We start from the raw sequence: 17,816 nt of genomic DNA on the forward strand, positions 1-17,816 counted from the left end.
AAGGAAAGGGAAAAACATGGCTTGATAGAGCCAATATGAAGAATCTATTATCAATTCGAGTGATTGCTAGGTGATGGCCCTGTAGGGAGAGATCACTAGCTGAGTTCAGGCGGCAAACAGAAAACTCCTGTTGGGATGCAGTGAGAGATGAAGGTAGGGAAATGAAAGGATGGGGGTCAATTTTAATATGAGGGCTTTAATTTGAAATGGGAATTTGGTGATATTCTCAGAGCAGCACAAGTTTTCATACCATGGAAAGGCAACGGGAAAATGTAAACCTTGTCAATAACACAAGAAAGTCTCCAAGGGTGCCCAGTGACTTACTTGCCTATAAACAAAGACATTCCTGAGCACTTCTGGCTATAAAATTTCAAAATACATCATTTAGAGAATTTTACTGACACTTTTACAATTTTAGAGGATGAACTAGATTTCATAAATTTTCTTTCCTCTCCTTTGCCCCCTAAAAATCATGAACATAATCCTGAAAAATCTCAGCATCCCAAATGTCTTCAGTTAGGATTGCTATTAAGTATATACACCAACAACATTTCATTACATCTCCAGATTTATGGTTAACAAAAAAGAATCCTATTAATTAAAGACTGTCTCTGCTTGAATCATTCTCAATTATTCAAGGGATTATTAATGGATTTCAGTCAAAGTTAAAATGGCTCACAACTATCAACCTTTATGCTGGTCCTAAGAATCTCCACCTCCTGGCATTCATGCTTTTGTATAATGTCCTCCCCTGGGTGTATGACTTAATGACTCCCTTCTGACACAAAGAACGTGGCAAAATTGACAGCATGTCATTTTCACAATTTGGTTATAAAAAACTGTGGCTTCCAGCCTGAGCAGCAAACTCCGACCCTGTCTCTACAAAAAATTTTTAAAATTAGCCAGATATGGTGATGTGAGCCTATAGTCCCAGCTGCTCAGGAGGCTGAGGCAGGAGCATCTCTTGAGCCTAGGAATTCAAGGCTGCAGTGAGCCATGATCAAATCACTGCACTCCAGCCTGGGAAACGGTGAGACTTTGTCTTAAAGAAACAAAGCAGGTTTTTTCCTCTCAGAAGCCCCTCTCTCCACTAAAGGGAGAGCTGCTCTCCTTTCTCTTTCTTCTATTAAACCTCCACTCCTAAGAAAAACAAAAACAATAAGCAAACAACAGCAAAAAAAAACAAAGCAAAACAAAACCTAAAAAATTAGCCTGGGCAACATGGCAAAACACTGTCTCTACAGAAAATACAAATAAACTAGCCAGGCCTGGTGGTGTGTGCCTGGAGTCCCAGCTACTCAGGAAGCTGAGGTGGGAGGTTCACTTGAACCAGGGAAGTCCAGGCTGCAGCGAGCCGAGATGGCACCACTGCACTCCAGCCTGGGCAACAGAGTGAGACTCTGTCTAAAAAAATAAAAATCAGACTGTTGCTTCCATCTAGTTTGCCCTCTCTCCTTCTGAGAGAAGTCAGTTACCATGTTTTGAGCTTCCCCATAAAAGGTCCATGAGGCAACGAGCCAATGTCCCTGGCCAACAGCCAGGGAGGACATGAGGCCTGACAACAGGCACATATTAGAGCTTAGAAGGCAATACTCCTGCAGTCAAGCCTTAAGACTGCAGTCCTGGCTTTGATTATAGCTTGTGGGCCAATCTGGGCCAGAGGAACCCACCTAAGCCACAACCAGATTCCTGACCCATAGAAACTGTGAGATAATAAATGTTTGTTGTTTTAAGATGCTAAGCTTTGAATTAATCTGTTAAGCTGCAATAGATAACTATATACTTTTTAAAAGCCTACTTTCAAACCTTAATAAATGAATTGAGAAATGTATAAAACTTTGGTCAATGCAGAAAATCATTAAATTTGATGAAAGGAGAAAAAGTTAAAATGTGTTGAAAAGAAAGAAGAGCAATGAGAATTTACTAATAATCATATATAAAACTATATTTTTACTCTATCATTAATATAAATGTTTTGGCCAGGTGTGGTGGCTCACGCCTGTAATCCCAGCACTTTGGGAGGCCAAGGTAGGTGGATCACGAGATCAGGAGATCGAGACCATCCTGGTCAACATGGTGAAACCTGGTCTCTACAAAATACAAAAAATTAGCCAGTCATGGTGGTGCCCACCTGTAGTCCCAACTACTCAGGGCTGAGGGAGGGGAATCGCTTGAATCCGGGAGGTGGAGTTTGCAGTGAGCCAAGATCCCACCACTGCACTCCAGTCTGGGCAACAGAGCAAGACACTGTCTCAAAAAAAAAAAAAAGTTTCTTTGGGTTGACCTTTTTTAATGATGATTTGCATCAGTGTTGACTTATCCACATCATCTTTAGCCCAATGGCATATGTTAGTAGTTGGGGTGTGTGATATAATCCATGGCTAAAGAAGATTGTGAGAGCAACTGGCTCGGGATCATTAAAATTGATGTCATAGGCTTCTTGAGACTAAGCAATAGATGACATAATCTTCGAATCTACCTCTAATCTCTAGCACAGTGCTGTCCAAGAGAAAGGTAATGCAACCATACTAGTAGCCACATTTTATTTTATTGTTATTGTTATTATCTTGAGAGTCAGAGTCTCACTCTGTCGCCCAGGCTGGAGTGCAGTGACATGATCATGGCTCACTGCAAGCTCAACCGCCTGGGCTCAAGCGATCCTCCTGCCTCAGCCTCCTGAGTAGCTAAGACTATGGATGTGTGCATCATGCTCTATGAATTTTTATTACTATTTTGTATAGATATGGGATCTTTGCTATGTTGCCCAAGCTGGTCTCATACTCCTGGTCTCAAACCATACTCCTGCCTCAGCATCCCAAAGTGCTCTGATTACAGGCCTGAGCCATCATCTCCCACTCAAAAGTTTATTTCTTTGAAAAGTAAATTATGACTAAACAGACTTGAAAATCGTTCAGAATATTATGTGATAATAATTGTAAATAGGCCAGGTGTGGTGGCTCATGCCTATAATCCCAACATTTTGGAAGGCTGAGATGAGAGGATCAGTTGAGCCCAGGAGTTCCCAACCAGCCTGGGCACTATAATGTGACCTCATCTCTCCAAAAAATAAAAAATATATATATACATACACACATATATACATATATATGTGTACATATGTATATATGTATATGTGTATGTATATGTATATACATATATGCATATATATGTGTGTGTATATATATCCTATTTACATTAGCTTATTTAGCATATATAATTTCATCCTTATTCCGCTTTTTCAAAGCTCATTGCTATGTCCTAGTGAAAAAAAATTACTAGGGAGTCATTCTGAATATGTTCTGGTTAGGGGACTGCCCAATTTTTTTTTAAGTCGCCAAAGAGACTAGCGAACAATACAGTTAGGATGGCTAAAGGTGACCCCAAGAAACCAAAGGGCAAGATGTCTGCTTATGCCTTCTTTGTGCAGACGTGCAGAGAAGAACATAAGAAGAAACACCCAGAGGTCCCTGTCAATTTTGCAGAATTTTCCAAGAAATGCTCTGAGAGGAGGAAGACAACGTCCAGGAAAGAGAAATCTAAATTTGATGAAATGGCAACGGTGAATAAAGTGTGCTATGATCAGGAAATGAAGGATTATGGACCAGCTAAGGGAGGCAAGAAGAAGGATCCTAATGCCCCCAAAAGGCCACCGTCTGGCTTCTTCCTATTCTGCTCAGAATTCCGCCCCAAGATCAAATCCACAAACCCTGGCATCTCTATTGGAGACATGGCAAAAAAGCTGGGTGAGATGTGGAATAACCTAAATGACAGTGAAAAGCAGCCTTACATCACTAAGGCAGCAAAGCTGAAGGAGAAGTATGAGAAGGATGTTGCTGACTATAAGTCAAAAGGAAAGTTTGATGGTGCAAAGGGTCCTGCTAAAGTTGCCCAGAAAAAAGTGGAAGAGGAAGAGGACGAAGATGAGGAGGAGGAGGAATAAAAATACTGTTTATCTGTCTCCTTCTGAATACTTAGAGTAGGGGAGCGCCATAATTGACACATCTCTTACTTGAGAAGTGTCTGTTGCCCTCATTAGGTTTAATTACAAAATTTGATCACCATCATATTGTAGTCTCTCAAAGTGCTCTAGAGATTGTCAGTGGTTTACATGAAGTGGCCATGGGTGTCTGGAGCACCCTGAAACTGTATCAAAGTTGTACATATTTCCAAACATTTTTAAAATGAAAAGGCACTCTTGTGTTCTCCTCACTCTGTGCACTTTGCACTTTGTGACAAGGCATTTAAAGATGTTTCTGTCATTTTTTTTTATTTGTAAGGTGGTGTTAACTATATGGTTATTGGCTAGAAATCCTGAGTTATCAACTGTGTATATCTATAGTTTGTAAAAATAACAAAACAACCAAGACAAACTCTTGATGCTCCTTGCCTGGCGTTGAGCCTGCGGGAAAGATGCCTTTTGGAGGGGCTGTAGTTCAGGGCATGCACTGTGAGGCTGGACCTGTTGACTCTGCAGTGGGTATCCATTTAGCTTCAGGTTGTCTTGTTTCTGCATATAGTGACATAGCATTTTGCTACCATCTCAGCTGCGGACAAAGGGGGTCAGCTGGCATGAGATATTTTTGTTTTTTAAGTGCAGTAGTTTTTAAACTGTTTGTTTTTAAACAAACTGTAGAACTGTTCATTGTCAGCAAAGTGAAGAGCTGCTGAATCAATGAAAGTTCAAGAACCTTCTGTACTTAAACATGATTTGCAACGTTCTGTTATTTTTTTGTGTGTGTATGTTTAGAATGCTGAAATGTTTTTGAAGTTAAATAGACAGTATTACATTAAAAAAAAAAAAAGAAGAAGTCGCCACCATGGCCATTATTTGATCTGGTGAAATAGTGGTGCCATTCACAAGCTGTATAACCTTGGCAGACCACAACTTCTATTTCTTCATCCATAAGGCTACATCCAACTCTACATATGTTTTTAACACTGAAAAGTCTACAATTCAACTCATGGTTATTTTTATTACGGCTGAGAAAAAGGCAAATCTTTGGCTTTGGGATGCCCCACAAACAAAATTAACATACAAACCATACCAAATGTTCTTCTAATCCTGTAACATACTTTTATTAGGTTTGCACCCTGGACTTTCAGGGCTCAAAAGATTCTCCTACCTCAACCTCCTGAGTATCGGGGACTACAGGTGCACAACACCACGCCCAACTAATATTTTTGTATTTTTTGGAGAGATGGGGTTTTGCCATTTTGCCCAGGCTGGTCTCCAACTCCTGAGACCAAGCGATCCACCCACCTTGGCTTCCAAAAGTGGTGGGATTACAGGCGTGAGCCACTGTGCCTGCTCTGTTCTAATTAGGCATCATATTTGGGTTTGTTTGTTTGCTTTGAGACAGAGTCTCACTCTTGTCACCCAAGCTGAAGTGCAGTGGCGTGTTCAAGTGATTCTCCTCCCTCAGCCTCCCAAGTAGCTGGGATTACAGGCATGTGTCACAGGGCCCAACTAAATTTTTTTTGTGTGTGTAATTTTAGTAGAGATGAGGTTTCACCATGTTGGCCAGGCTGGTCTCAAACTCCTGACCTCAGGTGATCCGCCCGCCTCGGCCTTCTGTGCTGAGATTACAGGCGTGAGCCACCACGCCCTCGCCCCCCTGCTTTTTTTGTTGTTGTTGTTGAGGCAGTCTCATTCTATAGCCCAGGTTGGAGTGTAGTGGTGTGATCTTGGCTCACTGCAACCTCTGCTTCTGGGTTCAAGCGATTCTCCTGCCTCAGATGCCCGAGTAGCTGGGATTACAGGTACATGGAACCACGTCTGGCTAATTTTTGTATTTTTAGCAGAGATGGGGTTTCACCTTGTTGGCCTGGCTGGTCTCGAACTCCTGACCTCAGGTGATCCACCAGCCTTGGCCTCCCAAGGTGTTGAGATTACAGGCATGAGACACCATGCCAGGCTCATATTTGTTTACTCATTCATTTAATAAATATTTATGGAAATCTTTCTGTGCATCAAGTGCTGAGTTAAATAGAAACAGTCCTTGCCCTCATGGAGCCCATAGCCCAGGAAGACAGACAAATATGAAACAATCTATAATTACAAATTGTGATAAATGCTGCAAGGGAAAGTACAGGGTGCTGGGAGAGACTATATGACAGAGACCTAATTTAAATTAGATGATAAGGAAAAGCCTCTCTGAGGAGATTTAAACTGAGACCCATACAAGGATGTGCTCAAGTCAGTCAGGCAAAGTGTATATGGTTGGGGAGAGGGCTGCATTGCAGGCAAAGGAAATGGTATGTATAAGGACCCTGAAGTAGAAAAAGGTTGTTGTGTGGAGGAACTGAAATAAGGCCCAAGGGTCTGCACTGAAAGGAGGTGAGCTGGAGAGATACACCATATCACATAGGGCTCTGAAAGTCATGCTAAGGAGTTTGGATTTATATTGATTCAATGGGAAATGAAGGTTGTAATTGGAGGTGGTGAGTTTACCAGTTTACCTTGTAAAATGCTGATTGATGGCTCTGTAGAGAATAGATTATACAAGACAAAGTAGGAGGCTAATGCAATTGTATAGGAGAGAGATGATGATTTAAACAAGGCTCCAGGCAGTGGAGAGGAAGAGAAGACAATAGATGGATGTTGAAGGGTGAACGGAGTTAGGGAGAAGGTGCTCAGGACAACTCTCAGGTTTCTTTTCTTCCTATTATTATTCATTTATTTTATTTTGAGACAGAGTCTTACTCTGTCACCCAGGCTGGAGTGCAGTGGCCTGGGCCAATTCATGGCTCACTGCAGCCTTGACTTCCTGGGCTCAGGTGATTCTCCCACCTCAGCCTCCCAAGTAGCTGGGATTACAGGCACATGCTACCATGCCTGGCTAATTATTTGTATCTTTTTTTTTTTTTATGGGCTCATCCCTGAGGAATTTTTTGTATTTTTTGTAGAGATGGGGGTCTTGACATGTTTCTCAGACTGATATTAAACTCCTGGGCTCAAGCAATCCACCTGCCTTGGTCTCCCAAAGTACTGGACTCTCCCTTTATTAAGATGGGAATGACTGGCAGAGAAAGAAGCTTGGAGAAATAGTGCAATTTTGACAAGGAAAGGTTGAAAATTCAAATAATAATGTCAGGTAAGCAGTTTGACATACAAGTCTGGAGGTTAGAAGAGATGTCTGGGGTGGGGATAGAAATTTGGGAGTCGGGCCAGGCATGGGGGCTCAAGCCTGTAATCCTAGCACTTTGGGAGGCCAAGGTGGTTGGATAGCTTGAGATCAGGAGTTCAAGACCAGCCTGGCCAACATGGGGAAACCTGTCTCTACTAAAAATACAGAAATTAGCTGGGCATGGTGGCAGACACCTGTAATCCCAGCTACTTGGGAGGCTGAGGCAAGAGAATTGCTTGAACCTGGTAGGCGGAGGTTGCAGTGAGCCAAGATGGCACCACTGCACTCCAGCCTAGGTAACAGAGTGAGACTCTGTCTAAAAAAGAACAAAAGAAGGAGTCAGTAGCCTATGGATAGTATTTAAACCATGAGACTGAAATCTGGGAAGAGGTGAGATCATCTAGGGAAAACAGTTCAGAAGGAGGAGAGAAGAGCTCAGAAAATACAATATCCTAGTGAAATTGTATACTCTGCAAGAAACTAGGTTTCTAAGTGTTGGGCTGCAGCCAGCAGGCTTCCCTTTTCATCGGGGAATGAAATTATTCTGTTCATTGATCTATCCTGTTATGTATATCTATATCTATTTTCTAAGCGAATCCTCATCTAAAGGTTCTAGAGTCTTTTTTCCCCCTTGCTATCTGAGCCAAAGGAAGGATCCATGTTTTGGGGAGACCTGAATCACACAATTTGGGGAGGCTTCTTTAGGAAAAAGAATACAAAATTGTAAGTATAAAATTAGGCTCAAAAGTAAGTATTGGCCGGGCGTGGTGGCTCACGTCTGTAATCCCAGCACTTTGGGAGGCCGAGGTGGGCGGATCACGAGGTCAGGAGATCGAGATCATCCTGGCCAACATGGTGAAACCCCGTATCTAAAAAAAAAGTGAGTATTTATTTAGAATTGAATCACAACAAATTGCAGATTTTCAAAAGCTGACAAATATCACAGATTTCACAAAATCAAGAGAAGTAACTTAATTTTTATTTTAATGAATGAATGTTATTTTTTCTTTTTTTAATTCTCTTTTGAATTAGTTATTAATTAACCACATCACACAACTTTTTTCTTTTCTTTTCTTTTCTTTCTTTTTTTTTTTTTTTTGAGACAGGGTTTCACTCTGTCACCCAGGCTGGAGAGCAGTGGTTCAGTCTTGGCTCACTGCAGCTTCTGTCTCCTGAGCTCAAACAATCCTCCCACTTCAGCCTCTGGAGTAGCTGGGACTACAGGTGCACACCACCATGCCCAGCTAATGTTTTTATTTTTAGTGGAAATAGGGTTTCACCATGTTTCTCAGGCTGGTTTCCAATTCCTAGGCTTAAGCAATCCACCTGCCTCAGCCTCCCAAAGTGCTGAGATTACAGGCATGAGTCATTGCGCCTAGCTACAAAACTATTTTTCCTACCTTTTCTCGCTGCATAATTTTGGATTCTCTCTTCTCATGACAATGCTTTTGGAAATCATTCTACAGAGAGAATAGAAAGATAATTCAATCTTTTATAAAGCCTATGGTCAATCAAACTTTATATTTTTTCTTTTTTATCTGTCCTTACAATGTGATCCCACAAACTTTATTTTTTATTATTAATAATAGTTTAAATTTTTTACATCACAACTCAAGATTGGTTATGCCATGTAATTTTTAGAAGGATTGTCAAATTTGAGAAAATGTCGATCAAATTTCTTTAACATATGAGTGGTAAGATTTCACTGCTTTGGTGCCAATTTGTATGCTATCTTGTCTGGAACTATCGGGAAAAGATGTGTTAGATATGCTAGGACACAGTCCAATCACGGATGCATAAAACTTATGACTTCACACAAAAGCACACTTGAGGATTGTAACAATGCTATAGGCTTAGCCCTGCAAACACAGAACTTCCAATTAATTCTATTTGGTGTCATTCCCATTTAAAAAAATGAGTGTGTTTATACTTGCACATGGTACACTGATGAACACATTCCTTATAGGGAGGACTTCAATTTAACAAGGTATTGATGAGAACCTAAGCTTTCAGATGACAATTTAACAAGTTTGATGACTGGAAGAATTTTCTACAGATTAAGTTCTAGCTTTGCATATTTCAAATCTTATTTCTCCTCCACTAGCCAACATTGTAGGCTCAATACAATTTCTGGCCTTGGATTTTTTTTTTTTTTTTTTTGCCATATTCTCCCATGCTGTCAAGTTCAATCTGGCCTTGGATTTTTGTGTCATGGTTTATAGCTAGTTGGCATTAGGAGTTAGGAGTGCACTTAGAAGCTATTCCTATAATTCCTATAACTGGGATGACTATCAGTAACTGAATTATACACAGAATTGACTGTGAGTTCCACAGAGACATCTCACTGAACTCAAACTAAATAAATATATCCCCAACTCAACATCTCAACATCACCCAACATGAGGGGAAGTCCAAGTGGAAACAGACAATAGCTTTAACCAGTTGCAGTTAAAATACATTACTTCTGAACGTTTTACAAATATGTATAACCATGACAGCACATTACTAGGGCCCCTCCCAGGGCCTTAACAGGGCCCTGTGCGAGCCAAACTTTATTAGCTTCATGGTATATCTACCTCTAGTCACAGCACTAAACCTCCCAAAACAGCAGTTTACCCACAACTAGATCCCTTTTTCATTCTTTCTTTGAGGGAGAACTGTTATTTCACTCTCCTCATAAACTCTTGTGAGTTAGTCCTGGGGAAATTTCAAAGCGATGATTTAAGGAACTGCTCTGGAAACCCCAATGGCTGGTATTTTAGTTTCAGTTTTGCAAGATGAAAACAGTTGTGGAGACTGGTTGCACAACAAAATGAATATGCTTAGCCGGGCATGGTGGCTCACGCCTGTAATCCAAGCACTTTGGAGGCCAAGGCGGGCAGATCACCTAAGGTTGGGAGTTCAAGACCAGCCTGACGAACATGGTGAAACCCCGTCTTAATTTAAAAAGAAAAAAAATGAATATGCTTAACATGACTGAACTGTACACTTAAAAATGGTTAAGGCATTATAAAGATACATGCACACGTATGTTCATTGCAACACTATTCACAATAGCAAAGAAGTGGAATCAACCCAATGTCCATGAAAGACAGACTAGATAAAGAAAATGTGGTACATATACACCGTGGAATACCATGCAGCCATAAAAAGGAATAAGATCATGTCCTTTGCAGGGACATGGATGGAGCTAGAAGCTGTTATCCTCAGCAAACTAACGCAGGAATGGAAAACCAAACACCACATGTTCTCACTTATAAGTGGGAGCTGAATGATGAGAACACATGGACACAAAGAAGGGAACAACACACACTGGGGCCTGGGAGGTGGGGGCTGGGGGAGGGAAAGTATCAGGAAGAATAGCTAATGGATGCTGGGCTTAATACCCGGGTGATGAGTTGATCTGTGCAGCAAACCAGCATGGCACATGTTTACCTATGTAACAAACCTGCACATCCTGCACATGTACCCCCGGAATAAAAGTTGAAAAAAAAAATAAATAATACAAAAAATAAAAGGAGTGCTAAAAAAAAATGGTTAAGGCAGCCATAAAAAAGAACAAAGTTATGTCCTTTGCAGCAATCTGGATGTACATTAGCCCGAGCAAATCAACGCATAAACAGAAAACCAAATACCTCACGTTCTCACTTAAAAGTAGATGCTAACCACTGGGTACTCATGGACACAAAGATGGGATCAATATGAGGTAGGAGATCAGCAGAACTTGTTTTTTGAGCACACATCATCACCCTGCTGATCAAAATAGGTTGTAGCAGAGAAACAGGCCCAAACCAGCCAGGACCAAGATGGCAACAAAAGCGACCTCTAGTTGCCCTCATTGCTCATTATATACTAATCTAATTATAACTCATTTGAATAAGACACTCCCACCAGCATCATGACCATTTACAAATGATGACATGGCAACAACCCAGAAGTTATCTTATACGGGCGGAGCGCAGCAGCTCATGCCTGTAATCCCAGCACTTTGGGAGGTACAGGCAGGTGGGCCACTTGAGCTCAAAACATGTCAGAACCCTGTCTCCACAAAAAAATACAAAAAAAATTAGCTAAGTGTGGTGGCACACGCCTGTAGGCCAGCTATTTGTGAGGCTGAGGCAGGAGGATTGCTTGAGGTTGGGAGATGGAGGTTGTAGTGAGCTGAGATCACACCACTGCACTCCAGCCTGGGTGACAGAACAAAAAAATATTATATAGGTTCTGGGAATTCCTTGCCCTCTTTCCAGAAAGTTTGTGAATAACTCGCCCCTTATTTAGCATATAATTAAGAGTGGCTATAATAGCTATTCCAGCTGTTATAGCCAGCAATCCACAAAGGCCACTCTGCCTATGGGATAGCCCTGCTCTCTCTATGGAGCAGTCATTTTGTTGTACCCCACACTGCAGCTCTAATAAATTTGCTTTCTTTCATGCTGGCTCACTATTGAATTATTTCCTGAGAGAAGCCAAGAACCTCCTGAGCTGAGCCCCAATATTGAGGTTTCCCTGCATCAAATAAATACTGGGGACTCTGAAAGGGGAGAGAGAAGGAAGGAGGCAAGGGCTGAAAAACTTCCTATTATGTGCTATGTTCACTACTTGAGTGACAGGATCATTAGAAGCCCAAACCTCAGTATCATGCAATATACTCATGTTATAAAACTGAATCTTAAAACAAAAAATAAAGAATACAATTTTAAAAGAATGCTCAAGTTGGCAAATTTTATTTTTTTCAGAGATGACTACTTTGGGAGGCTGAGGCGGGAGGATTCTTGAGCCTAGGAGTTTGAGACCAGCCTGTTGCCCAGCCCTGGATTACAGGCATGAGCCACTGTGTTTTATGGACTTTTACATTTTTAACCACCCCCCAACACACTTTTCATCTCTTCTATATCTATTGTCATAACACTGTTCTAATTCCTAATGGTGTACATTTTATTACGGTGTTCTCCCCTTTATATGTGGGAGATCCATTCCAGGGCCCCTAGTAGATGCCTGAAATCTTGAATAGTACCAAATCCTATATATACTATGTGGTTTGTTTTTGTTTTTGAGACAGAGTCTCGTTCTGTCACCCAGACTGGAGTGCAGTGGCACAATCTTGGCTCACTGCAACCTCCACCTTCCAGGCTCAAACAATTCTCTTGTCTCAGCCTCCGGAGTAGCTGGGATTACAGGTGTGTGCCACTACATCCAGCTAACTGTTGTATTTTTAGTAGAGACGGGGTTTCACTATGTTGGTCAGGCTGGTCTCGAACTTCTGATCTTGTGATCTGTCCGCCTTGGCCTCCCAAAGTGATGGGATTACAGGTGTGAGCCACCGTGCTCAGCAATACTATGTTTTTTTCTTATGCATACATATCTAAAGTTAAATTTAAAATTAGGTACAGTAATAGATTAACAATAACAATAAATTAGAACAATTATAAAAATATGCCACCATCACTACTCTTGTGCTTTTATTACTCTTGTGCCATTATTAGGGTAAATTAAGGGTTCCTTGAACACAAGCACTGTGATACCATGACATTTGACCTGAGAACCAAGACAACTACTAAATGAATAATGGGTAGAAGAGTATAGACAGTGTGGATCACTGGACAAAGGGATGATTCGTGTCCTGGGTGGGTTGCAGTCAGATGGTGTGAGATTTCATTATGCTACTCAAACCAGTGTGTGATTTAAAACTTATTATTTCTGGAATTTTCCACTTAATATTTTTGGACCATGGTTGCCTGCAGGTAACTGAAACTGTGGAAAGCAAAGTTGTGGATGGGGGTAGTGGGTTCATTCAAAAAATTGTGAATGCTTTTAAAATGAAGTATACCACATAGAGAGAAAAGTGAATAAACCAGAAGTGTATTGATTAATGAATAATGACAAAGTGAAGACACTTTTGTGACCACTATCCAGCTCAAAAAAACAGAATATCACTAACTTTCCAGAAGTCCCCTATATGTCTCCTCCCAGATGTCCTCTTCTCTCCTTTTTAACTGTAACCACCATCCTGACTTCTAACATCATATATTAGTTTTGCCTGCTTTCAAACTTTGATCTTAATGAAATCATATAGAATGTACTCTTATGTCCCTGGTTTCGTTCTCTTAACATCATGTTTATGAGATTTATCTGTGTTGTTTCATGTAGCAATATTCCATCCATTTTTATTGGTGTATAGTATTCCATTGGATGAATATATCCCATAATTATATATCTATTTTATGGTTTATAAGCACTAGCATTTTTTCAATGCTACGGAAAGGGAAGAGATGAAAAGTATGTGGGGGTGGTTAAATTTTTCATTTTTTCATGTACAATATTGTTCCTAGCAACGTTGAACTATAATGACCAACACTGCTAGGAACAATATTGTTAAAATGCACACGCTGAATGAAGAGAACCACCCCCACCAATAGGCTTTGTGTAAGCAACATGGCTATTTATTCACCTGGGTGCAGGTGGGCTGAGGTCAAAAGGGCATCAGTGAAGGGTGGTAGGATAGGAGCTGGTTTTTATAGGTTTGGGGTGGGCAGTGGAAAGTTATAAAAGTCACTTTAGGGAATAGCGGAGTCACAAGGTAGGAAACAATAGAGAATGTCTTAAAGTTAAGTTGGCACCACAGGGGTTGATCATTTCTTTGGTCTTCCAGTTACTTTAGATTTTCCAGGAACTCATCTGGAGTGTCCATGCAGGTCACAGGTTAGCATGGCATCCATGGCACCGTCAGTCAGCCTAGAACACCTTACAAATATTGTACATGCCTTTTGGTGCACCTTTGGTACAAAATGTATGTATTTCTGTTAGGAATTCACCTAGGAGTTAAATTGGTATGTATGCATATATTTATTTTCATATATTTATTTTAAATAGATAATGCCAAACTGTTTCCGAATGTAGACACAGCAATTTAAACTCAAATTGCAGTATATAAATATATTCCATTCACTCTACATTCTTGACACTTGGTATTGTTGCTTTTAAAATTTTGGACATTTTGTCAGCTGTACTGTAGTGTACGGGCCAAAGGAAACTTCCTCTTTGTCCTACGAAGTTTCACTGAAAAATTAATTCATAAAAGGTAGATTGGAAAAAAGGCATACAAATTTTAAAATGTATACATGGGGAGAATCACGGAGTGATTGTCCACCCCCAAAGGTGTTCAGAAACTTATACATCATCCTCGTAAAACAGGTTATGGGGGAGGAGAACAGAATTCTGTTGAGGGAATTACTAGGTAGAATGAATGGATCAGGAAGCAGAGATTAATCTGTACCTAATCTTGTGAAAGTGTCTGTTCAGGTGTGGTTACATTCTTGGCCTTACAGGGAGGGAAAGAAAAAAACAACTGTTCTTCTTGGCGGGTCTGGGTCTTAGGCAGATAAAGCAGCTTCGGAAAATTTGTTTCTTCTTTGGGAAAGTATGGGGGATAGTGGAAGGTGGAGGGTGGTTTCTGAGTCCAAATGGTAGTATTCATTTTTGTTTTAATTTTCATTCCCTTGATTATTAATGATGTTGGATACCTTTTCACATGATATGTTAGGCTATTTGTGTATCTTTTTTTTTTTTTTTTTGAGTTAGGGTCTCTGTTGCTCAGGCTGGAGTGCAGTAGCACACTCATGGCTCATTGCAGACTTGACCTCCGGAGCTCAAGTGATCCTCCCACCTCAGCTTTCCAAGTAGCTGAGACTACTGGTGCACACCACCATATCCAGCTAATTTTTAAATATTTTGTAGAAATAGGGTCTCACAATGTTGCCTGGGCTGGTCTCAAGGAATCCTCCTGCCTCAGCTTCCCAAAGTGCTGTATTACAGGCATAAGCCACCATATCCAGCCCTTTTATGTCATCTTTTGAGAAATGCCTTTTCAAATCTCTTGCTAATTTTTTTATTGGGGTGCTTATTTTTTCTTACTGATTTGTACAATTTCTTTACATGTTGTGATTATAAGCCCTTTACTGGTTGTATGTGTTGTACATATTCTACTCCCAATTTTCACTATTTTAGAGGTGGCTTTAAAGATTAAATTCTTGATTGCACAACTGCACTCCAGCCTGGGCGACAGAGTGAGACTCTGTCTCTCACACACACACACACACACACACACACACACACACGAAAGAAAGAAAAGAAAAAGAAAAAAAAAATTAAATTCTTGGCTGGGTGCTGCCACTCACACCTAAGCAACATAGCAAGATCTCCTCTCTACTTGGAAAAAAAATTAGTTGGGTGTGGTGGCATGTGCCTGCAGTCTCGGCTGCTCAGGTTAGGAGGTTGAGGTGGGAGAATCATTTGAGCCTGGGAGATGGAGGCTGCAGTGAGTTATTATCTTGCTACTGTACTACACAGCCTGAGCAACTGAGGAAACTCCTGACTCAAAATAAATACATATTTTTTTTTCTTTTTCTGAGACTGAGTTTCAGTCTGTTACCTAGGCTGGAATGCAGTGGCATGATTATGGCTCACTGCAACTTCGATCTCCTGAGTTCAATCAATCAGCCCACCTCAGCCTCCTGAGTAGCTGAAACTACAGGGGCACACTACCATGCCTGACTAATATTTGTATTTTTTGTAGACAGGGTTTTGTAATGCTGCTCAAGCTGGTCTCCAACTCCTGGGCTCAAGCAATCCTTTTGCCTTGGTCTTCTAAAGTGCTAGGCTTACAGGCATAAGCCACCATGCCTGGCCTGGAACTGTTAAATCTTACTGGTGAATTTAACTTCTCAATATAAAATGTCCCTCTTTATCTCTAGGAGTATTTCTTGCTGTTAGTGCTCATTATACATTTTTACCAGCTTTTTACTTTCAGTTTTCTTGATTCTTTATTTTTAAGGTAGCATATTATGGTAGATTTTAATTTTCTAAAGATGGCTTCAACAGTATTGAAGCAGGAGCGGCCTTGAACAAACCTCTTGAACACTGAACTGGGAAGGAAGTGGTTTTTTATTCGGCCAGGAGTCTCGGCAGACTCCTGTCTCAAGAACCGAGCTCCCTGACTAGAAAATCCTGGCCTCTTTTAAAGGCTCACAATCTTAGAGGGTACAAGTGAGAGGGTCGTGATCGATGAGGTAAGTGAGGGGTACATGATTTAGGTGGGGGTTTGAGCAAGATCGAGTGAGAACAATGCTTTCTGGAGGGCGTTTCTCCATATTATGCCTGCATCTATAGAGGGGAGTGTGATTAAGGGTAGGGGTTTAACCTTTAACCTCCAGGTCCAGCTAGTGGCACCAGTTTTGTCTCCTCCACTGACCTTGTGCCTTCTATTTTCAACTTTCACTTCTCCTTTTGAATGCAAGGCTAAGGGGAAGTGGTCTTAGAAGCTTAAGAGGAAGGGGTCTCCTTCCTCAGTATCTCCCCATCCCACATGCTCTTCTAGAAACTACCTCCTCATCAAAAGATAGAGTTAAATTCCCTACTCCTTGAGTCTGGGTAGACAGGTGCCTGCTTCCATGAATAGACTATAATGGAAGTGACACTGTGTAACTTCTCCGGTTCAGTTAGAAAAGGCCATGCAGTTTCTGTCCGATTCTCTTTAGACACTCTTGGAACCCAGCCACGATGCTGTAAGGGAGCCCAAGCAGTCCATATTGAAGACCAGGTGGAGCAGAATTGAGGCCTTGGCCCACAGCCCCGGGTGATCTACCATATGACAGCTAGCACCAACTTGCCAGCCATACGACTGAGATATCTTGAAAGTGGCTTCCCATTCAAGTGAGGTACGACAAAAGAAAAAAAGAAAAAAAAAGTGGATTCTCAACTCCCAGACAAGCTGCCCCGGTTGACACTTCATGGAGCAGATATAATAAGCACTGCTGCCAAATACTACCAAAATTGAAGACTTGTAAGCAGAAATAAATAATCTTTCAACTACTATGTTTTGAGATGGGTTGTTATTTAGCAGTAGATAACTAGAAGTGAAATAAAACCTTATAGATGGGTTCTCTGGAATTAGTTCTCCAATATAATTAGGTTTAAAGGTATTTATTAACTTGCTTCCACTGGTAAAGGGGGCACATGTTAATTGAGTCACTGAATTAGGAGTTGAGACTGCACTTAGCCATATTTAGCTTTCCATAACAGTAAATCAAAGAAGGAAATTATTATAGTAGCTGGGGTGACTAATCCTATCAAGAAGAAATGGAACAGCCTGGATAACATAGTGAGACCTTGTCTCTACAAAAAAAAAAAAAAAAATCAGCTAGGTATGGTGGTGCACACCTGTAGTCCCAGATATTTGGGAGGCTAAGGCAGAAAGATCACTTGGGCCCAGAAGGTAAAGGCTGTAGTGAGCCATGATTTGTGTCACTTCACTCCAGCCTGGGTAACAAAAAAGAAGAAATCAGATCACTACCGCACAATTAGGTAAGCAATATGTCTGGAAGGTATGAGGACCCCTGGGGAATCTCATGGTACTCCCTTGCTCCATGATTAAAGTCAAGCTGTAACTACCCACTACAGGCAGGACTGCTAACAGCCCAGGCCCTTCAGAAATGAAGGTGTGGGTCACCTCACCAGATAGGAATCATGAAAGCTAAGGGTATCTGCTGAAGGCAAAGTAGACATGGCATAGGTAGTGGAAGAAGAAAGTATAGTAAGTCTTAACTTACAGTTGTCAATAGGTTCTTGGAAACTACTTCTTTCAGTGAAATGATGTATAAAGAAAACAATTTTACCAGAGGCTGATATAAAGAA

General features: G+C 40.9%; 2 protein-coding genes across 5 annotated transcripts in view; one reads left to right on the forward strand and one right to left on the reverse strand.

Annotated features, from left to right (window-relative positions):
- The window catches only part of FLT3 (fms related receptor tyrosine kinase 3), a 137,785-nt gene that overhangs the window by 111,382 nt on the left and 8,587 nt on the right, over window positions 1–17,816 (reverse strand). The window contains exons 2-3 of one of the 4 annotated variants that reach the window (XM_064361710.1): window positions 8,528–8,587; window positions 4,388–4,544 (exon numbers count right to left, since the gene is read on the reverse strand). The exons of 1 other annotated variant lie outside the window; for it this stretch is intronic. The gene's annotated coding sequence lies outside the window, so the exon portion shown is untranslated. The remainder of the gene's footprint in view (window positions 1–4,387; window positions 4,545–8,527; window positions 8,588–17,816) is intronic. 2 more of the 4 variants (XM_064361711.1, XM_064361712.1) reach the window with 2 other exon arrangements.
- LOC105730061 (high mobility group protein B3-like) lies at window positions 3,365–3,940 on the forward strand. Its single transcript, XM_064361714.1, has one exon. It carries the CDS (start codon window positions 3,365–3,367, stop codon window positions 3,938–3,940), a length of 576 nt encoding a protein of 191 aa, XP_064217784.1.

This window comes from Aotus nancymaae, unplaced genomic scaffold (assembly GCF_030222135.1).
Source record: "Aotus nancymaae isolate 86718 unplaced genomic scaffold, 86718_ANA_hifiasm-v0.15.2.pri h1tg000043l, whole genome shotgun sequence".
Taxonomy (NCBI): Eukaryota; Metazoa; Chordata; class Mammalia; order Primates; family Aotidae; genus Aotus; species Aotus nancymaae.

Excerpts from the sequence above, each read along its gene's own strand:
- LOC105730061 (XM_064361714.1), top strand. The coding sequence starts at position 3,365 with ATGGCTAAAGGTGACCCCAAGAAACCAAAGGGCAAGATGTCTGCTTAT.